Source organism: Aulonocara stuartgranti, assembly GCF_965226115.1.
Source record: "Aulonocara stuartgranti genome assembly, chromosome: 6".
Classification (NCBI taxonomy): domain Eukaryota; kingdom Metazoa; phylum Chordata; class Actinopteri; order Cichliformes; family Cichlidae; genus Aulonocara; species Aulonocara stuartgranti.
In genome coordinates, this window is record NC_138944.1 from 564,612 (window position 1) to 582,447 (window position 17,836).

The 17,836-nt window shown below is 51.6% G+C and overlaps 2 protein-coding genes across 5 annotated transcripts in view; both read right to left on the bottom strand.

Annotated features, from left to right (window-relative positions):
• Positions 1–475, bottom strand: part of LOC309708267 (echinoderm microtubule-associated protein-like 6) — a 41,124-nt gene extending 40,649 nt beyond the window's left edge. For all 3 annotated transcript variants that reach the window (XM_082536125.1, XM_082536124.1, XM_082536123.1), the window contains exon 1: positions 73–475. The gene's annotated coding sequence lies outside the window, so the exon portion shown is untranslated. The remainder of the gene's footprint in view (positions 1–72) is intronic.
• Positions 476–665: 190 nt separating this feature from the next.
• LOC309708325 (spectrin beta chain, non-erythrocytic 1-like) overlaps positions 666–17,836 on the bottom strand; it is a 30,824-nt gene continuing 13,653 nt past the window's right edge. For both annotated transcript variants that reach the window (XM_082536266.1, XM_082536267.1), the window contains 26 exons: positions 17,483–17,641; positions 17,093–17,395; positions 16,860–17,013; positions 15,861–16,731; positions 14,349–14,486; positions 13,476–14,232; positions 13,189–13,391; positions 12,666–12,756; positions 12,368–12,514; positions 11,828–12,091; positions 10,139–10,363; positions 9,976–10,065; positions 9,623–9,895; positions 9,375–9,505; positions 9,017–9,221; positions 8,563–8,937; positions 7,990–8,234; positions 7,776–7,914; positions 7,256–7,340; positions 4,776–4,972; positions 4,588–4,691; positions 4,461–4,506; positions 4,105–4,313; positions 3,845–4,018; positions 2,064–2,106; positions 666–1,983 (listed from right to left, as the gene is read on the bottom strand). In XM_082536266.1, coding sequence (XP_082392392.1) covers positions 1,765–1,983; positions 2,064–2,106; positions 3,845–4,018; positions 4,105–4,313; positions 4,461–4,506; positions 4,588–4,691; positions 4,776–4,972; positions 7,256–7,340; positions 7,776–7,914; positions 7,990–8,234; positions 8,563–8,937; positions 9,017–9,221; positions 9,375–9,505; positions 9,623–9,895; positions 9,976–10,065; positions 10,139–10,363; positions 11,828–12,091; positions 12,368–12,514; positions 12,666–12,756; positions 13,189–13,391; positions 13,476–14,232; positions 14,349–14,486; positions 15,861–16,731; positions 16,860–17,013; positions 17,093–17,395; positions 17,483–17,641 — 5,847 coding nt within the window. In that variant the 3' untranslated portion in view covers positions 666–1,764. The remainder of the gene's footprint in view (positions 1,984–2,063; positions 2,107–3,844; positions 4,019–4,104; positions 4,314–4,460; positions 4,507–4,587; positions 4,692–4,775; positions 4,973–7,255; positions 7,341–7,775; positions 7,915–7,989; positions 8,235–8,562; positions 8,938–9,016; positions 9,222–9,374; positions 9,506–9,622; positions 9,896–9,975; positions 10,066–10,138; positions 10,364–11,827; positions 12,092–12,367; positions 12,515–12,665; positions 12,757–13,188; positions 13,392–13,475; positions 14,233–14,348; positions 14,487–15,860; positions 16,732–16,859; positions 17,014–17,092; positions 17,396–17,482; positions 17,642–17,836) is intronic.

A 17,836-nucleotide genomic window follows, 5' to 3' on the forward strand; every position in this document is an offset into this window, starting at 1 on the left:
ACCTGCACAGACATCTAAATGTTTGTAGGAAAACACAGCTGTACTCTAAAGTCAGTGTGAACTAGCACTCACAGGTGTGCTGAGGATTAAGGTCCGCAGTTTTCTGCACGCAGGCGCAGTGAGTAGTGACCTGCTCTTCCCCGTTTTTCTCCGTGATGAACAAACACCTCTGAGCTCTCTGCACGCTTAATCCGATTTTTTTCCCCACAATCCTCCGTTTTCTTTTGAAGGTCACAGCTTCCGGTTTCCCTCGCGGACACCTCCGCGAGCTTCCCGCCTCTGAGCAGGTACGGTCTGATTCAGCGTACAGCCGCAGTGCATGCTGGGGGTTGTAGTGTTTTTAACGAGCAGCTCACTGCATCCATGCCACGTTAGGCGAGATTTACCTGAACCCTCCAATGAGCGTCATCACTGGGCAGGAACTATATCTGTAACTCACCTGTTTGCTCTAACACCTGCAGGCCACAACCAATGAAAACTTCAGTGGACCTGGAGATTTAAAAAGGGACCGCCCCCAGCATTAAACCAGGGACCAGCCTCCCCCCCCCCCACACACACACACACCACAGAGGCAGACACATGCAGACACAGATGGGGAAGGGGGGGCCTCGGGTTTGTGCGGGTTTCTAACTGAGCACGTGCAAAGACAACAGGAAGCTACTGAGTAAAGGTTAAAAGCTTTAATGACATCACACATATGTGACAGAGAGCTGTAAGTCTACAGGTGCAGGTTCATACATGAGAAGCTGTAATGATCGAAGGTCGGCTAAATATCGGCGAGCGTCTTCATTCCTATTGGTGCAGCTCTGATTGTGCAGGACGACGGCGGGGCTTCCATACATGTTCGCTACGATAGATCTACAGTGACGGGGCAGCACGGGTATCAAAGAGCAGAAATCAGCGTGGTGCGAAGAGCCGATGACGAGCAAGCAACCTTCACCAGTCTAGACCTCGCTCCCGTCGGCGGGACGGCGAGCTCCCTCCGCCCTCGCCAACACCACCTGACCAGAGATACAAAAGGAGGAAGTCGCAGTTTCGCGCTCAGGTCGGAGCCTGATGAAGCATGCAGGTGGACGTTTCTAAATCACCACCTCCTTGAAGGCGATTGGGCTGTCTGACAAAAACAACATGGCTGCAGAGAAACGAAAACAGAAATTATTGGAATGAAATGCACTGTTGGTCCAATTTCTCCGCGGCAGGAAACGGCGTCTGTGACGAGGAAACGACAAAAAATAGAAAAATAACAAATTTCAGAGAATAAAAAACAAACAATAACAGAACATTAGCGTGTGGTCCCTGATGATGTCATCAAAGAAAGAGCGAGATGCAGTGATGATGTCACGGCCGGTAATGCACACGGTGACAGCGGCCTCATTCGCCAACGATGACGCGGCGTTACATCAGGCACTCCGACTCGCCGCCAAATGACCGACACGCGAACAAAAATGCAGAACGCACAAAAACGAGGCGACGGCGGGCTTTGGCGAAACGCTCCTTTGCTCCTCGTCTCCACCGCCTCAGTCTCTGGGATTGGCCGATTTTAAAGGTGAACCATTCAGCGGGGAGGACTGAGGCTCGCCAGCCTCAGAGAGGCGGCGGTTTCACCCGCTCCAAGTCGATCTTCAGGAAGCTGGCGGCGCTCTGAGGCGGCCTCCAGTTCTCCCCGGCTGATGGCGGCCCATGAGAAATGAGGCACCTGTAAATGTGGCGATGGGTGCGTCAGAGCACCTGGGCGGTTTCGCCAAAGCGTCTCGCTGCCGCGCTCTACTGCTTCTTCTTGCTGAACAGGCTGAAGCGCTTCTCCTTGTCTTTGTCTTTGTCCTTCTCGCGCTTTCCGGGGCTCGACTCGGTGGTGAGCGTGACGGTGGCCGGCAGCGTGTGAGCACGCCCGGAGGCAGGCGTGCCAGGGCTGCTGCCCTGGATGTCAGAGCGGTCTGCGGCGCCGGCGTTCAGGATGGCCTGGATCCAGGTACTCATCTCCTCCTGCGGAGGCACGTAAGCAGTTAAGCAGGAACGCCACACAGGCGAGCGCTTCCACAAATCTGAGCAAAAATCAAACTCACCTCGTCTTTGGCTTGGAACAGGTATTCGTTTCCATCGGTGATTCTGAAAGAGCGAGAGGAAGACAGGCGTGAGTGGAGGAACCGTACAAACGCACCAAACCAAGCCTCAGGTCAAAGGTCAAAGGTTAAAGTGCCGGCTGTGCTGAGATACACATCCAGGTGTGTTTAAGCGCTCAGGTGATCAGCGTTCTTTGGACCAATGACGGTCACCGGGCGAAGTCTGAACGACCATCACCCTGACAACCAATCACAGCATCAGTTCCTGCAGGCTGCAGCTGTGATTGGGCTAACAAAAAAATGAGGCAAAGGAGGCGGAGCTGCATCCTAATGTTGCGGCTGAGAAATGTGTTGGTGAGTAACCATGGTAACGGGATGCTGTCAAACAATAAAACATGTCAGGTGGTTGTTGTAACACTCACAATGTCTGTGTGCGTGTGTGTGTGTCTGTGTGTGTCTGTGCCTGTCTGTGTGTGTGTGCATGTGTGTGCGTCTGTGCGTGTGTGTGCATGTGCGTCTGTGCGTGTGTGTGTCTGTCTGTGTGTGTGTGCGTGTGTGTGCATGTGTGTGCGTCTGTGCGTGTGTGTGTGCGTGTGTCTGTCTGTCTGTGTGTGTGTGCGTGTGTGTGCATGTGCGTCTGTGCGTGTGTGTGTGCGTGTGTCTGTCTGTCTGTGTGTGTGTGCGTCTGTGTGTGTGTGCATGTGTGTGCGTCTGTGCGTGCATGTGTGTGCGTGTGTCTGTGCGTGTGCGTGCGTGTGACAACGTCTACATGTGTTTTTGTTGCGTACGCTGCGTCTAGCTCTGACGCTGTGTGAGAGGCTTGTCTAGCACAGACCTATTGCTGGAACAATCAGAGACAATTCTGCTACAATGGCAACAGCGTTGGACAGCAGGCAGAGCTCTGTGTGAGCTCGTGCACGAGGGGGAGGACGAGACGAGCGCTGTTCCTGCTGCTCGAACCCCCCAGTCGCTCTCAGTCAGCTCCCCCGTAGCACTGCTCTTTATTGTGGTTACATGAATATGCATAGGCCCATTAACATATGACATCTTACACAGGCATGCATGTGAACAAAGAGTCTATGCATACGTGTAGGTATGAGTGTGTGTGAATGTGGGTGTGTGTATGTATGTGTGGGTCAAGATGTGGCCCTGTGAACGCCTCCTTAAAAAGCCGGTGCCAGGAGTCCAGCGGTCCCCTAAACAAAGGGCTCTTATACTTAAACAGATACAGAGTAGGTGTCCTCCTATACCATCAATCAGAAAGAGAAGGTACGACCTCGCTCATGACCTTAGGATGTGCGTGTGCCAGAACACTCTGGAAGGCTCACAGAGTCTTTGCAGACTACTGAGGATCAGACCTCTATCATTATACAATTGATTATATATTTCTAAGCATAAATGACAATCCATCAATATAAACCTAACACTGTGAAACAGTAAAATCAGCTGATCGTTACATCAAAAATGAGATCTGGAGTTTGATTGGCTCGGCCACGACAGGTGAGGCCTTTGTGGACAGGTGACCTCAAATCAAAGCTGTAGTTTTTTCTCGTGCAGCTTTAACAGAACCAGGAAGTGCGCCCAGCACACCTGACACATCACATCAGAGGTTCTGTGACATCATCACTGTGATGTTGACTACTTTATTATATTCTAAGAATATTTGTTCAAACAAACTGGAACTTTCCAGCTTCACGGAGACGCTGCGACCAGCGGCGGCGTTTAATGTGAGACGTGTTCAACTTGTGTCCAGACTACACCTGACTTCCTGCTGCGCTTGGTACCTGAGTTTGAAGACGTGTTTCTTCTTCTTGTAGTCCGAGGCGACGTCACACGTGGCGTCCTTCAGGCTGATGGGGAGCTCGTTGTGGTACGGCACGCCCTGGCTCGCCGCCTTGCCGTCCTTGTAGAAACCCATTTCTTTATTGTTGATGATGCAGTACACGTTGTGCCACGACCTGCGAATCACACAGCAGTGGGGTCAGGTGACGGGTCAGGTGACGTAGCTGCGTGCGAGGCACTTCCTGTGGGGCGTGGAGCTCACCTGTTGGAAGCCTTCTTGTTGTGGCCCTCCCACTCGTGTTTGCGGTGCAGCAGTCCCTCCTGGGGCGAGCTGGAGTCCCGGTTCTTGGTGGGCAGTGTGGTCGACTGACTTTTAACCTTCCTGCCAGAGGTGGGCGAGGGGGCGGGGCTCGGCTCTTTGGAGCTCCGTTCACCAACACCGTTCACCAGCTCTCCGTCCTCCACGCCGTCCTGCACAGGTGGGGTTAAGCAGCAGCAGATTCAGTTTAACACCACAGAAGAAGAAATATTAGCTGTAAATACACTTTAAGAAGAAAACAAAGGTGAAGCGTGTGGCGTGCGCCACCGCCGGAGGCATAAAGGTTAAAGTTTACTGACCCTGGGAGAATCCTGGTCCGAGGGCGGTCCGTTCTGAGTGACGGCGCTGCAGAAACACACACACACTCGTTATTGTCACGCTTTTACTTACGTGGTGAGCGTTATGACACATTTGCGGCGCTTTCACCTCTGCTGCGCCTCCTCCTGCTGAACTTCCACAGGCTCTGGAGATGGTGGCTTCCTCCTCCTCTCCTCCTCCTCCTGCTGCCTCCTCACATCCAGCAGTTCCAGCTGGAAGACACGTGTAAACATCATCATCATCATCATCATCATCACATTCCTCCTCATCACCCTATCCGGCTACCCCACCCTCACCGTAGTCAGTCTCTCCAGGGCGGAGAAGCGCTCCTCCCAGGTGGCGGCGGACTTCTCGAAGGCTTCGTGGCGTTTGATGAGCTTCTCGACCTCGTCCACGCTCTGGCCCAGCTCCCTGCTGGACAGGTAGGGCTCCTGACCCAGCAGCCAGGCCTCGGCCACGCCAGCGTCCCGAGAGAACTGGTGGACCTCCAGGACTGAGGAAGAGAGAGGAAGATTTTATGACTGAACTTATCAACGCGACTGCAGGCTCAACGTGTCATACAGAGGATGGCAAGGTGAGAGGTGTGCAGGTGTTTCTACAGGAGTGTGACCTATCACGAGGCTCCACAGCAAAGCCTTTAAGCGTGGTCGTTTTCTGTCTTTGTGGCGTTTTTGTGTCTTTGTGGCGTTTTTGTGTCTTTGTGGCGTTTTTGTATCTTTCTGGTCTTTTTGTATCTTTGTTGCCGTTTTTGTATCTTTCTGGTCTTTTTGTATCTTTCTGGGGCCCGTTCTTCGTACCTCGCTTACTACATCCAAGACCAAATCATCGCGCTAACCGTGAGCTCGCTAATCCGGTTCTCCGAACACACCTGTTGTTGACGATTAGTACAGCTGGATGAAGTAATGTGAGATCACTGGGTGCCGTAAAAGGGGCTACGCATCGATAGTAGAAACATTGATCGGCAACCCTCTGATTGGTCGGCAAAAATGTCGAAGGAGCGCGCTCGGTATTTTCCGGCAGCAGAGCAAGAACTCTTGAGTGAGGGATTTCAGGAGTTTCAGAGTTTAATTAAAACACAAGGGAACACTGCAAAGGCTGCAAAAGCAAGGAGAGAGGGCTGGCAGAAAGTTGCTGACAAATTAAACTCGTAAGTAATTTAATAATAACAATAATAATGGAGTGGGTTGATATAGCGCTTTTCAAGGCACCCAAAGCGCTTTACAATGCCACTATTCATTCACTCTCACATTCACACACTGGTGGAGGCAGCTACGGTTGTAGCCACAGCTGCCCTGGGACAGACTGACAGAAGCCAGGCTGCCATATTGCGCCATCGGCCCCTCTGGCCAACACCAGTAGGCGGTAGGGTAGATTTATCATATCACACCATATTATCCAATATTATATTACATTATATTATATTATAATATGTTATATTATATCCCCTTTCACATTAGAGCCACAACAGGACCCACTAGAACATGGGAACAAGTAAAAGTGAAATATAAGAATATTCTACAGAATGGTAATATTTATCACTTATATTGCTTTTAGTCTCTTGGAAAGAGACCCTGAAATAATCTGTTTGTTTGTTCATAACAGCAACCAAGAAAAGGGCAGAGCAAACAAAGACAGGTGGTGGTCCTGCACCCCCTCGTCAACAAGTTGGTTAAGTAAATAATATCCTCACGGGAAAATCGATATCTCTCTATGAGCACACTGTCGCGCTGAGCTAAAGGATCCTGTCTATCCCGCAATATACGCTGAATTCTGAGGACTCTCCTTATCAATCTTGCACCTTCCGCAATGGGTGGCTCGCGTATACGGACAGGACATGGCTGCGACAGGCTTCCCAAATCCACCTTCGCTTTTATAGCCGTGGTCTCTCATCTTGATTACATGAAGTAATTTACAATTACTACTCTGAAATATGACTTACATCTGTAATAATCACATACATGTAATAGAATGTTAATAGTACATTTCCCTTTTTTAGGGAATGACCTGTATGTATCTGTGTGAAATCAATAAATGGATCAAGTGCTGCATTATCTTTGGTTACAGTGATGTTATTTATTTATGGTGAAACAGTGGTGGAATATCGCTGTTGCTTTCGTATAAATGAAGCGGACATACCTGCGTGGCCGCGATCTAATCCTGTTTACATAAAGTAAGCCTGCTCCCCAGCAGGTTTACGCTTACGGCTCTGTTGCTATGACAGCAAGTCCCGGATGAGCTTCGGGGAACCGAACGATCCAAGATCACGCGAAATCGTCAACAATCAAATCCAGCTAACTTACTTAGCGCGGTACGAAGAACGGGCCCCAGGACTTTTTGTATCTTTCTGGTCTTTTTGTATCTTTGTGGCTGTTTTTGTATCTTTCTGGTCTTTTTGTATCTTTCTGGTCTTTTTGTATCTTTCTGGTCTTTTTGTATCTTTGTGGCTGTTTGTTCTGCTGTGTCTGTCTCACAAACTGCTGGTTGATGTTTTGCTCTTTGAGGATCAGTGAGAACAGTTCCTGCAGCTGTCAGGTGAAGACATCGTGCACACAGATGCAGACTCTAAGCTGTTCTCTGAGCGTAACTGAAGCGTGTCCTGATTGGTCAGTCGGGTTCGTTAAAGGAGGGCAAGAGCCTGGGGAGTCTTCATCAGTGCTGACTCATCACTGTAGTACCCTGCAGTGATGAGTCAGCACTGACCTATGACCTTTCAGCCTCTTGATCATCATTTTAATTGGATGTTTCATGTGGACGGTAAACAGGAAGTAAGCCTTACTCAGTCGCAGCCACTCCCATCGGTCCTCCCACTTGTCAATCATCTCCTTCCTCTTGTCGGTGAGCTGCAGCAGCCTCTCTTTAATCTGGAAAATATTTTCAGCTCCTTTCAGTCTCAGCTTTATTTATAGACTTTACAGACTGCAGTTCAACCCTGATTTTATTTGCCTCTGTCGTGCCTGTTTGGCTGTTTGACTTTGGTGACCCAGGTGTGTTTGTCCTAGTAAAGGTGAGGCTTTCAAAATAAGAGCACTGCACCATTAAAACCCAAAACAACCGGGCATTGCTCCCTGTGACCAGTGGATGAAACGTCTGCCCATGGCTGTACACAGACCAGGGTTTATTATTTTTGAATTCTTTTCATTTTCCAAATTTCATCATTACTTTAACTTTAACAATTCTTTTGTTGGTCATTAAACTTTCTTTTCTTGATTCAGCACCTTTTTCCTTCTCTTCTCCCAGTCTGTGTTTCAGCTCGTCAGCTGACAATCACCTGAGCGGCCATCAGTGTCTCAGCTCACCTCCTCTGAAGCGTAGTGCTTCCTGGCCAGCAAAGCCTTCCCGAGCTCAATGCAGGCCGTGAAGCTGTCGTTGCGGGCGTCGATCTCCGCCTTGATACCCTGGTGGTTGTTCATCAACAGCTCCACCGACGAAACGTCTCTGGACACACAAACGTCTTTGTTAGCGAGGCCGCCGTGAGGCGAGGATCCACCATTGTGCAGCACACGGACCTACCTGGGGTTTTCCTGGGCCTCGATGAGCCGGATCACGTCATCCATCCACAGCATCAGGTCTCGGACCATGCTGAAGAACCGAAACTTGTCCCCGGTATCGAGGAGGCGGAGCCGGCGTCCGTCACACGCCTCCAGCAGACTCCGCCACACCTCCAGCACCTCGCTTTCCCTGCGCTGGATGTCGTCTGCTTTGTCTCCGGCATACGCCGACTGCAGGCGCCCCGCATCCTCCTGCAGCTGCCTCACCTGCAACACAGGGTCAAAGGTCATAACACGTACACCTGCATGTTTCAGTCAGGTGCTCTGACTTTAAATCGCCTAATAAGGAAAGGTGACCTGCGTGGGAGTTTACATGTCTGGTAATTCTTAAGTCACGTGACCTTTAAACGGCTGATCAGCTGAACAGGAAGCTGTGGCTGGTTTCTGGCTGGAAATAACGTGCTCAGAGAGCCCGGCGCTCTCTGAGAGCGCCGGGCTCTGTCTGCACACCTCAGATACAACAACCCCCCCCCCCCCCCCCCAAAAAAAGCTGTGCCCAAGTGACTCCCAATAAAACCAGTGTCCCCACACTGACCTGTGTTCCCAGGGCCTGGATGTCATGTTCAAAGGTGGTGTGCATCCTCTGCAGCGTCTCCACCGTGTTCTGGTCCCGGCCCACTTCCTCCGGAAGCTTCTTCTGCTTGTCCAGGATGCGTGCCAGGATCTCCTTGGCGTCGTGGTAGAACTTGTGGAGCTCGAAGGAGGCGGCGAGGATCTGCGTCCTGGTGTCGATGAGCTCCAGCAGGTCGGCCCAGGCCTCGTTTAGCCCGTCCTTCCACTCCGCCACCGTGGCCGCATCGCTGTGCCCGGCGTTGATCAGCTCGTCTGCCAGCCGGTTCACGGCGTCCACGCGCTCCTGTCCAATGTTCCCGGTGTCCCGGGCAAACTCCCGGAAACGTTCCTGCAGCATCTGAGCAGCGGGCAGGGATCATAGGTCAGTATGTAATACTTGACAGAGTACACTCAGAGGAAGTACAATCGGTACGCACGGTGACATGCTCGTAGTCCTGTCCTAGCTCGTGTGACCCGGCCACCACCTCGCGCTCGGCGATCCACTGCTCGAGGTCGTCCACCTCTCGATTCAGCTGGAAGAGGCGGAGCCTCTCATCTAGTTTGCCCCGCCTCTCCTCCGACAAGTCCTTCAAGCCGGCATAGAGCTTATCCACCTGAGACTGACGCATGCTGATCCGCTCGCTGACACACACACACACACACACACACACACACACAGTTAAACTACTCACACTGATGTAGCGACAGACAGGAAGTGTCGCAGCTGGCTTCCTGATGTTGTCTGACTGCTTCCTGTCATGTGATGCAGGTGTGATGTCACTAAAAGCGGCTCACCTCTCCGGGTGTCCGTTGGCCACCAGCCCTCTGCTGGTCTTGGACAGCTGGTGGACGGCCTCGGCGTAGTCCTCCACCGCCTGCTCCATGATCTGATGCTTCTTTAGCATGGTGACGGCGCTCTGCTCGTCCTGATTGGAGCAAACAGTTGTAACGGTAATGATTTTGCTCTCACCCTTCTAATGTGAGTGTTTAATTTAGTTGACTTTCACAGGAAGCTGTGTATGATGTAAGCCCCGCCCACTCACCTTGGCCTTCTCCTCTGACATCATGTAGAGCTCCTGCTCGCTCATCCAGGCCTCGGCCTCGGCGGCGTCAAAGTAGTACTGCTGGGCTTTGTGCGCTTCCTCCAGCCGGCCGTGCCGACGCTCCACCTCCTCCATCAGCCGCTTCCACAGCTGCTGCAGGTCGGCCAGGCGGATCGCATCCCCGTTGGAGGACTCCTCCTTCAGGAGGCTCTGGCTGCGCTCCAGGATGTCATCGATGCGGGGCTGATGGCCCAGGATCTCCTTCTGCAGCGTCTGGGGATGTTTACGCCCACAGAGGTCAGACCGTCATCAGCAAACAGAGCATGCTGTGAGCGAGGCAAACATAGTCCTACCTGGTTCTTCTTGATGAGCAGCTGGACCGTCTGCAGGTTGTGGCCGTGGTCGGTGGACATGGCCACAGGGATCCTCTCCTGAACCCACAGCTGTAAAGGAGTGAGAGCACAGTGAGCGTGAGCGATGGCGCCCCTGAAAATATGGCGTGTGAACTTTACGTACGATCTCGTCCTCGACATCCCGGTTGAACTGGTGAACCTCTCTGGACTCAACCAGGAAGTTCCTGCGACGTCGCAGCGGCTCCAGCAGCTCCTGAAACTTATTTTCCACCACCTGCCTTCGCCCGTCCACCTCGTCCGTGTCCTTCACCTCCTGCCCCAGAGCCTTCACCTGGCTCTGGAGCTCCACCACCTCTCTCTGTCGCACCTCCACCTGGTTCTCCAGCATCTGCAAGCATAGAGGCACAGCTGTCACACCACTGCAGTTCAACTGCAGCTGCACAACATCTGTGATATGTTACAGCTGTGTTACTGTTGTGGTGTTACAGGTGTGGTTTCACAGGTGTGTTACTGTTGTGATGTTACAGGTGTGTCACAGGTGTGTTACTGTTGTGATGTTACAGGTGTGTTACGGTTGTGGTGTTACAGGTGTGTCACAGGTGTGTTACTGTTGTGGTGTTACAGGTGTGTCACAGGTGTGTTACTGTTGTGGTGTTACAGGTGTGTCACAGGTGTGTTACTGTTGTGGTGTTACAGGTGTGTCACAGGTGTGTTACTGTTGTGGTGTTACAGGTGTGTCACAGGTGTGTTACTGTTGTGGTGTTACAGGTTTCACAGGTGTGTTACTGTTGTGGTGTTACAGGTGTGTCACAGGTGTGTTACTGTTGTGGTGTTACAGGTGTGTCACAGGTGTGTTACTGTTGTGGTGTTACAGGTGTCACAGGTGTGTTACTGTTGTGGTGTTACAGGTGTGTCACAGGTGTGTTACTGTTGTGGTGTTACAGGTTTCACAGGTGTGTTACTGTTGTGGTGTTACAGGTGTGTCACTGTTGTGGTGTTACAGGTTTCACAGGTGTGTCACTGTTGTGGTGTTACAGGTGTGTCACAGGTGTGTCACTGTTGTGATGTTACAGGTGTGTCACTGTTGTGGTGTTACAGGTGTGTCACTGTTGTGGTGTTACAGGTGTGTTACTGTTGTGATGTTACAGGTGTGTCACAGGTGTGTTACTGTTGTGGTGTTGCAGGTGTGTCACAGGTGTGTTACTGTTGTGGTGTTACAGGTGTGTCACAGGTGTGTTACTGTTGTGGTGTTACAGGTGTGTCACAGGTGTGTTACTGTTGTGGTGTTACAGGTTTCACAGGTGTGTTACTGTTGTGGTGTTACAGGTGTGTCACAGGTGTGTTACTGTTGTGATGTTACAGGTGTCACAGGTGTGTTACTGTTGTGGTGTTACAGGTGTGTCACTGTTGTGGTGTTACAGGTGTCACAGGTGTGTTACTGTTGTGATGTTACAGGTGTGTCACAGGTGTGTTACTGTTGTGATGTTACAGGTGTGTCACAGGTGTGTTACTGTTGTGATGTTACAGGTGTGTTACTGTTGTGGTACAGGTGTGTCACAGGTGTGTTACTGTTGTGGTGTTACAGGTGTGTCACAGGTGTGTTACTGTTGTGGTGTTACAGGTTTCACAGGTGTGTTACTGTTGTGATGTTACAGGTGTGTCACAGGTGTGTTACTGTTGTGGTGTTACAGGTGTGGTTTCACAGGTGTGTTACTGTTGTGGTGTTACAGGTGTCACAGGTGTGTTACAGGTGTGGTGTTGCAGGTGTCATAGCTGTATATATGAGTAAAATCAAACCTCACATTGAGCTGTCCACCTGTCTGTTCTGCATTCAGGTGAGTGGAGGACGTACCTGCTGCTTTTTCAGCAGGATGTTGACGGACGTCAGGTCTTTGCCGTAGTCGTCGGACTGGATCTGGCCCTCGAGGCCGGCCAACCACTTGTCGAGGTCGGCGCAGCTCTGAGTGAACAGCTCGGCCTTGTTGGCGTCAAACAGACACTGAGCTTTGGTCTGCGTGGTGGACTCGAGCTCCTCCCACATGGTGTGGAGTGCCGACAGCTTCTCCTTCACCACCGCCTCCGTTTCCGGCTTCTCCGACACCAGGAGCGTGCCATCCTGAGGTCAGGACACACTTGGGTCAGGTTAAAGGTCACTGGGGGTCTCATTTATATGATGAAATGTTTAATTTGTATATTTTAGGCTCAGTTTTGCACCGTCGGTCAGCGTTAGCATGTGTTTTAGTAGCTTCTCTCGCAGCGAGCTCAGAGAACACCTGCCTGAGGCAAACACGGGCATAAAGTTGCAGCTCGTGAGTCGTGCATGCTCTCGTTTATCTTTTGTGTGAGCGGAGTGACTGCTGATTGGCTGCCCTGCTCAGGCGAACGGCGGTACCTTCTCGATCTTGTCCAGCCACTCTTTGTTGGACTGCAGCTCGGCCATGAAGGCCTGGTGCTTCAACCACTTGCTGTGCAGGTTTCTGGCCTCGTCGTAGCTCATGTCCTGAGCCGTGAGCATCTTCTCATTGATCCACAGAGACAGCTGCAAACAGAACAGAACACAGTGTTACGCAGGCGATGATATCACAGGACGCCGTCTGAACCACAGCGCTGTGCTTGTCGACGACGCCCCTGCTTCAGAGAGTGCGTTTTGCCTTTGGCGTCTAAAGCACGGCTTCGTATCAGAGACTGACCTCCTGGCAGTCTTGCAGGAATTTCTGCAGGTCTCGGTTGTCCTTCAACCTCATCAGCAGCTCCACCGCAGCCTCCCTGTTCTTCTTGTGCCTGAAACACAACAAAAAACCCAGATAAGACCGACCTTCACACACTCACCAAACCCAACATTTAGAGATTCAGAAACAGCAGCCGGAGCCGGGGTCACGGTGACAGCTATGGTTTGACGTGCTCTTTATGTTCCACAGCTGCTTTCTCATTAGTCTAGTGGATTTTGTTCATCTGGCGTCTTCAGTGAAAACTTGAAAACCGAAGACTGACTCCAGACTGAAGAAGTCACTTGGATGAGTGACAAAATGGGAAGAACACACATTGATTCCCTTCATCACACTGACGGATCCTGCACAACTGGAAAGGCTGAAGGTCAGGGTGGCACCTACACCTTCCTGTGGAACCACGGGAATGTACCGACTACGTCTGCTGAGGAGAACGCAAGAAAGGTTCTTCTGCAGCGAACGAACATGCTGTGAAGCTTTGGCGCACCTGTCGTCGATGGAGGTAACTTTCTCATGGATTCGATCGCCGTTGATGTTCCCGTCGCTGGCCAACCGCCTACCGGCCTCAACCACGCCGTTAATCTTGTCCTCGTTGGCGTCCATCGTGGTCATGAAGTCCTCTTGCTTCTTGATGGCAGCCTCGGCCCCCTCCAGGGTCGTGGGCATCTCTGTGTGAGCCAGGACGTACTCCTGCGGGGCAGACACAGAGAAATGGCGAGTTTTTAAAGCACAGGCAGGAGCAGAAAGGGGAGGAGGTGTTAATCGGGCATTTACCTGGCTGTTGAGGAAAGCCTCCGCCTGCTTGGTATCCCGAAGGAACAGCTGGTAGGCGTGGGACTGCGACAGCAGGTTCTGCCGATTCTCCCACATCTTGTGCAGTTCGTTCCAGCCGGTGTCGAGCGCCTGCAACCGTTGTCGCAGGAACATGTACTGAGCGTCTGTCTGGCCCTGTGTCACCATCTCGCCCATGTCCCGCATCTTCTGATAGTCCTCCTCGTAGTTCTGGATCTCATTCTTGATGCCTTCATGTTGGGCCATCAGCTTCTCTGCTTCGGCAAGCGTGTTGGGCATGTCCTCTGAGGCGATGGCGGTCTGAGTGCGAGATAACCACGACTGGAAGTCGTCCAGCTCACGTAAGAACTGCTGCAGTTTCCTGGCTTCACCCAGAGACTCCTCTCGGTTCTTTAGCGTGTTCTTCATTTCCTCCCATACGGCTGTGATCTCGGCCAGACGGCCCGTAATGGCGTTGGCCTGATCGGGGTGCTCTTCTGCCAGCCTCCGGGCTTCGCCGTGCATTTCACTGAGCTTGTCCTCGATGGCGGCCAGGTCACGCTCCATGCCGGTCAGTTTGCGCTGCAGGGCCATGACCCCTGTGAGGTCATTGCCCAGCTCCTGGGTAGACTCGATGACTTTGGTCTTCTCTTTGATCCAGGACTTGGTCTCGTTGCAGTCGAGGTGGTAGTTCTGCACGCCCAGAGCTGAGTTCAGGGACTCCTTCTTACGGTCCACAAGCTCACGGAACAGGCTCCACCTGGAGGCAGAGCAGAGGGTTATCACGGCAGCTTCCACACCTGACTCTCACAGGTCAATGTTTTTGATTTTGTTATTCTTTGGTAGGAATCTCTGTACCTGATGGTCGGGTCATACCTGTTATTGAGTTTGTCCTGCTGGGTCTTAATGTCCTTCTCACTCGGGTGACCGCTGTGCATCAGCTGCCTGGCAATCTGGTTCACCACAGCGACACGAGACGCCTGGCTGTTCATCTCCGGCTCAAGACTCTCAAACCTGCCAGAACACATCATGCTTCAGTGCACGTGTTGCAGTGTATCACAGTACATTTGTATCATATCTATCTAATCATGGAGAGTCCTCTTCACACACTGAGGTTAGTTATGGAGTTCCACAGGGTTCAGTGCTAGGACCACTTCAGTCCTTCAATGCACATATTAAACAAATATGTAAGACTGCGTTCTTCCATTTGTGCAACATCTCTAAAATTAGAAATATCCTGTCTCAGAGTGACGCTGAAAAACTAGTTCATGCATTTATTACTTCCAGGCTGGACGACTGTAATTCATTATTATCAGGAAGTCCTAAAAACTCCCTGAAAAGCCTTCAGCTAATCCAAAATGCTGCAGCAAGAGTCCTGACAGGGACTAGAAAGAGAGAGCAGATTTCTCCTGTTTTGGCTTCCTGTTAAATCCAGGATTCAAAATCCTGCTCCTCACATACAAGGTCTTAAATAATCAGGCCCCATCTTATCTTAATGACCTTGTAGTACCATATCACCCTATTAGAGCACTTCGCTCTCGCTCTGCAGGCCTACTTGTTGTTCCTAGAGTATTTAAAAGTAGAATGGGAGGCAGAGCCTTCGGTTTGCTCTGAGGCAGTGCTGTGTAACTAATCCTACCTGTGCTGGTTAGATATGTGTGAAACCCAGAACACGACTAACTCAAGATGCTGGAGAGAATTTGGATGGAAACATCTTACTCGATTCTTTCTTACACCAAAAATCAAAAGTAAGCAGACTCAAGTTTGGAGCAGATGTGGTAACATGGAAGCTCGTCATACGCACGTGTTTGGGACCTGAAACTGCATCATTTTTGGAAGAACGTGATTCTTGTAATAGGCAATATGTTGGGCTATCAATTACCACACGATTTTAAAACTGTATATCTTGGGAATATTAGAGAGTATGTTATGTACGACGACTTGATAGCTGCAAAGAAAGCTACAACAAGAAACTGGTACAAACTGGATCCGCCTTCTTCAAAACACTGCTTAAATGTTGTTGGAGGAATCTATGCAATGGAAGAAATTACTTCTCAGATTAAAGGAAGATATTTTCGTTGTGGGAGAAGTGGACATTATACAGCACCAGGGAAAATTAATGAAGAACAAAACATTTAAGGTCTATAACTCTGTATATCTATTGATGCATGCCTGTATAAAAGTATATAAGCTGGAGTGTGTATGCGGAGTAAAGGCAGGTGTGCATGTGGCAGTTGATTAGAATGGGCACCCACACCTTTTGTTCGCTTTAGTTCTGTTTGTTTGACTGTGTGCTTGCATGGTTATTTCGCCTGTAATGTAACATGTTTGTGTTTAAACTGCGACAACACTATCAATAAAAATTACAGCGTCAAAAACAAATCCCACCTGTGCTGTATGACCTCCAGGTCCTCCAGTTTTTCCGGGATCTCCATGCTGTTCAGCCACTGCTCCTTCTCATCGATCCAAACTTCGCAGGCATCGGCCTCGCTGAACATTTTGTAGCGGGACAAAGCGTCCTGAAGCGCCTGCTTCCTCAGCTTGGTGAGGTCGGCGACCTCCTTGTAGCGCTCCTCGATACAGGTCAGCCGACCGCGGACCTCCTCTGACTCCGCCTCCTCTTTTGGCAGACAGGCGACCTGCTCGTGGAGTGAGTCGATGACCGGTCTGTAGCTTGCCACCTCTGCCGCTGCATCTTTGTGCTTCCTGGCCAGCGCCTGGGTGGAGAACTCATCGTGGCCGGTCTCCCCGCTGGAGACGATGCGCAGGGCGTCCAGCATCCAGGCATCTACGTCATCAGCATCCGCCTGGAACTGGTGGAGGGCCAGAGCCTCCTCCAGCCTTTTCTTCCTCACCGCTGCCAGCTGCTCCAGCGCTGCCCACTGAGCCTGCAGGTCGGAAATTCGCTCTTGGATCTTCGTGGCACCGAAGTGTCCCGCCTTCACCATGGCCTGGCCCTCCGCAATGGTGTGCTGCAGGTGGCCGGCACGGCCGCTCATCTCGTCTTCCAGGGCTCGCTGCTGGCTGAGGAGACGCAGCGCCCCCGTCAGGTCCTTACCGTGCTCCAGAGAGGACAGGATCTGCTCCTTCTCACGGATCCAGCCTTCCTCCTCCGCCATCTCCCAGAAAAACTTCCAGAGACGGCGAGACTCCTCCAGACGGGCACGTCGCTCTGCGGCGAGCTGAGTCAGCTCCTGGTAGCAGAACTCAAGGTGGGCCACCCGGTCCTGGATGACCTGTGGGTCACAGGGCTTGTAGCCTGGACAGGAAGGAAGGGAAAATGTAAAAGTACACCTATCGGAGGAACAAGACTCCTCCTTATTAAATGGATAAAAATACTCAAGTTCAAATCAAACTCAGAGGCGAGGAAAGGCGCCTGCTGCTCACCGCTGTTGCTGGCAGAGTGCTTGTTGGCGTTGGCGGTGACCGCCTTCACCCTGTCGGCCTGGATGGCAATGTCTGCCTCCACCAAGGCGTGTTTCTGGAGCAGGTCCTCCACCCCCAGCAGATGCTTCCCATAATCCTGAGACAGCAGCAGCATCTAGAACCCAAAAGCAGACGATCACGTTTCTGCTCAGACACCTTCTCTGCGTCCCACCCCGAGTGCCGTGTTCGGGTACCTTCATCTCGTCCATCCAGTCCATGATGTAGAGCATCTCCTGAAAGACCCTCTGCAGGCCCAGGTTCATCTCCAGCCGCTGCCTGCGGGCCTTCAGCAGCTCCAGCAGATACTCCCACAGACGAATAACGTTGTCCTTCCGGGCTGCGATGCGTTTGATGTCATGGTAGCGCTCCGCCTCCAGCTCCTTTGCCACAGCAACCACAGCTTGGACACGCTCCTCGTATGCGGCGATGTCCGTTTCGATCGCCTCGTGCTTCTTGGTGGCGGCCTCGACGGCCTGAAGGTCGAAGCCAAAGTTATCCTGGAGACAGAGAAGAGACGGCGGCGTGTCATGAGATCACGAGTGAAGAAACGTGGGCAGGTCACATGATTTGCTGCGTCCTCCTACCTGTGACACCAGCCTCTGATTTTCGCTGAGCCAGGTCTCTCTCATGGCCGCCTTTCGATCAAAGCGCCTGGCCAACTGTTCCAGCTTCTCCTGACGAATCAGCTCCATCCTCAGAGCCAGCTCGCGCTCATGCTCCGCCTTCTCCAGCCGCTCCCAGGCCTGTCAGGATCACAAAGTCAGCATCAAATCCACGCAGCAGCATTTACAGCGTGTAAATTTAGTCTCTGTAGGAGTTGTTTTAACCCTTTAGAGCCGGTTGGAGCGGACACGCTCCATTTTGCGTAACTACTTTTAAATCCCGTAGCTCTGCAACCACGTGAGCTAGCGCAATATTTTTTTTGCATATGAAACCGG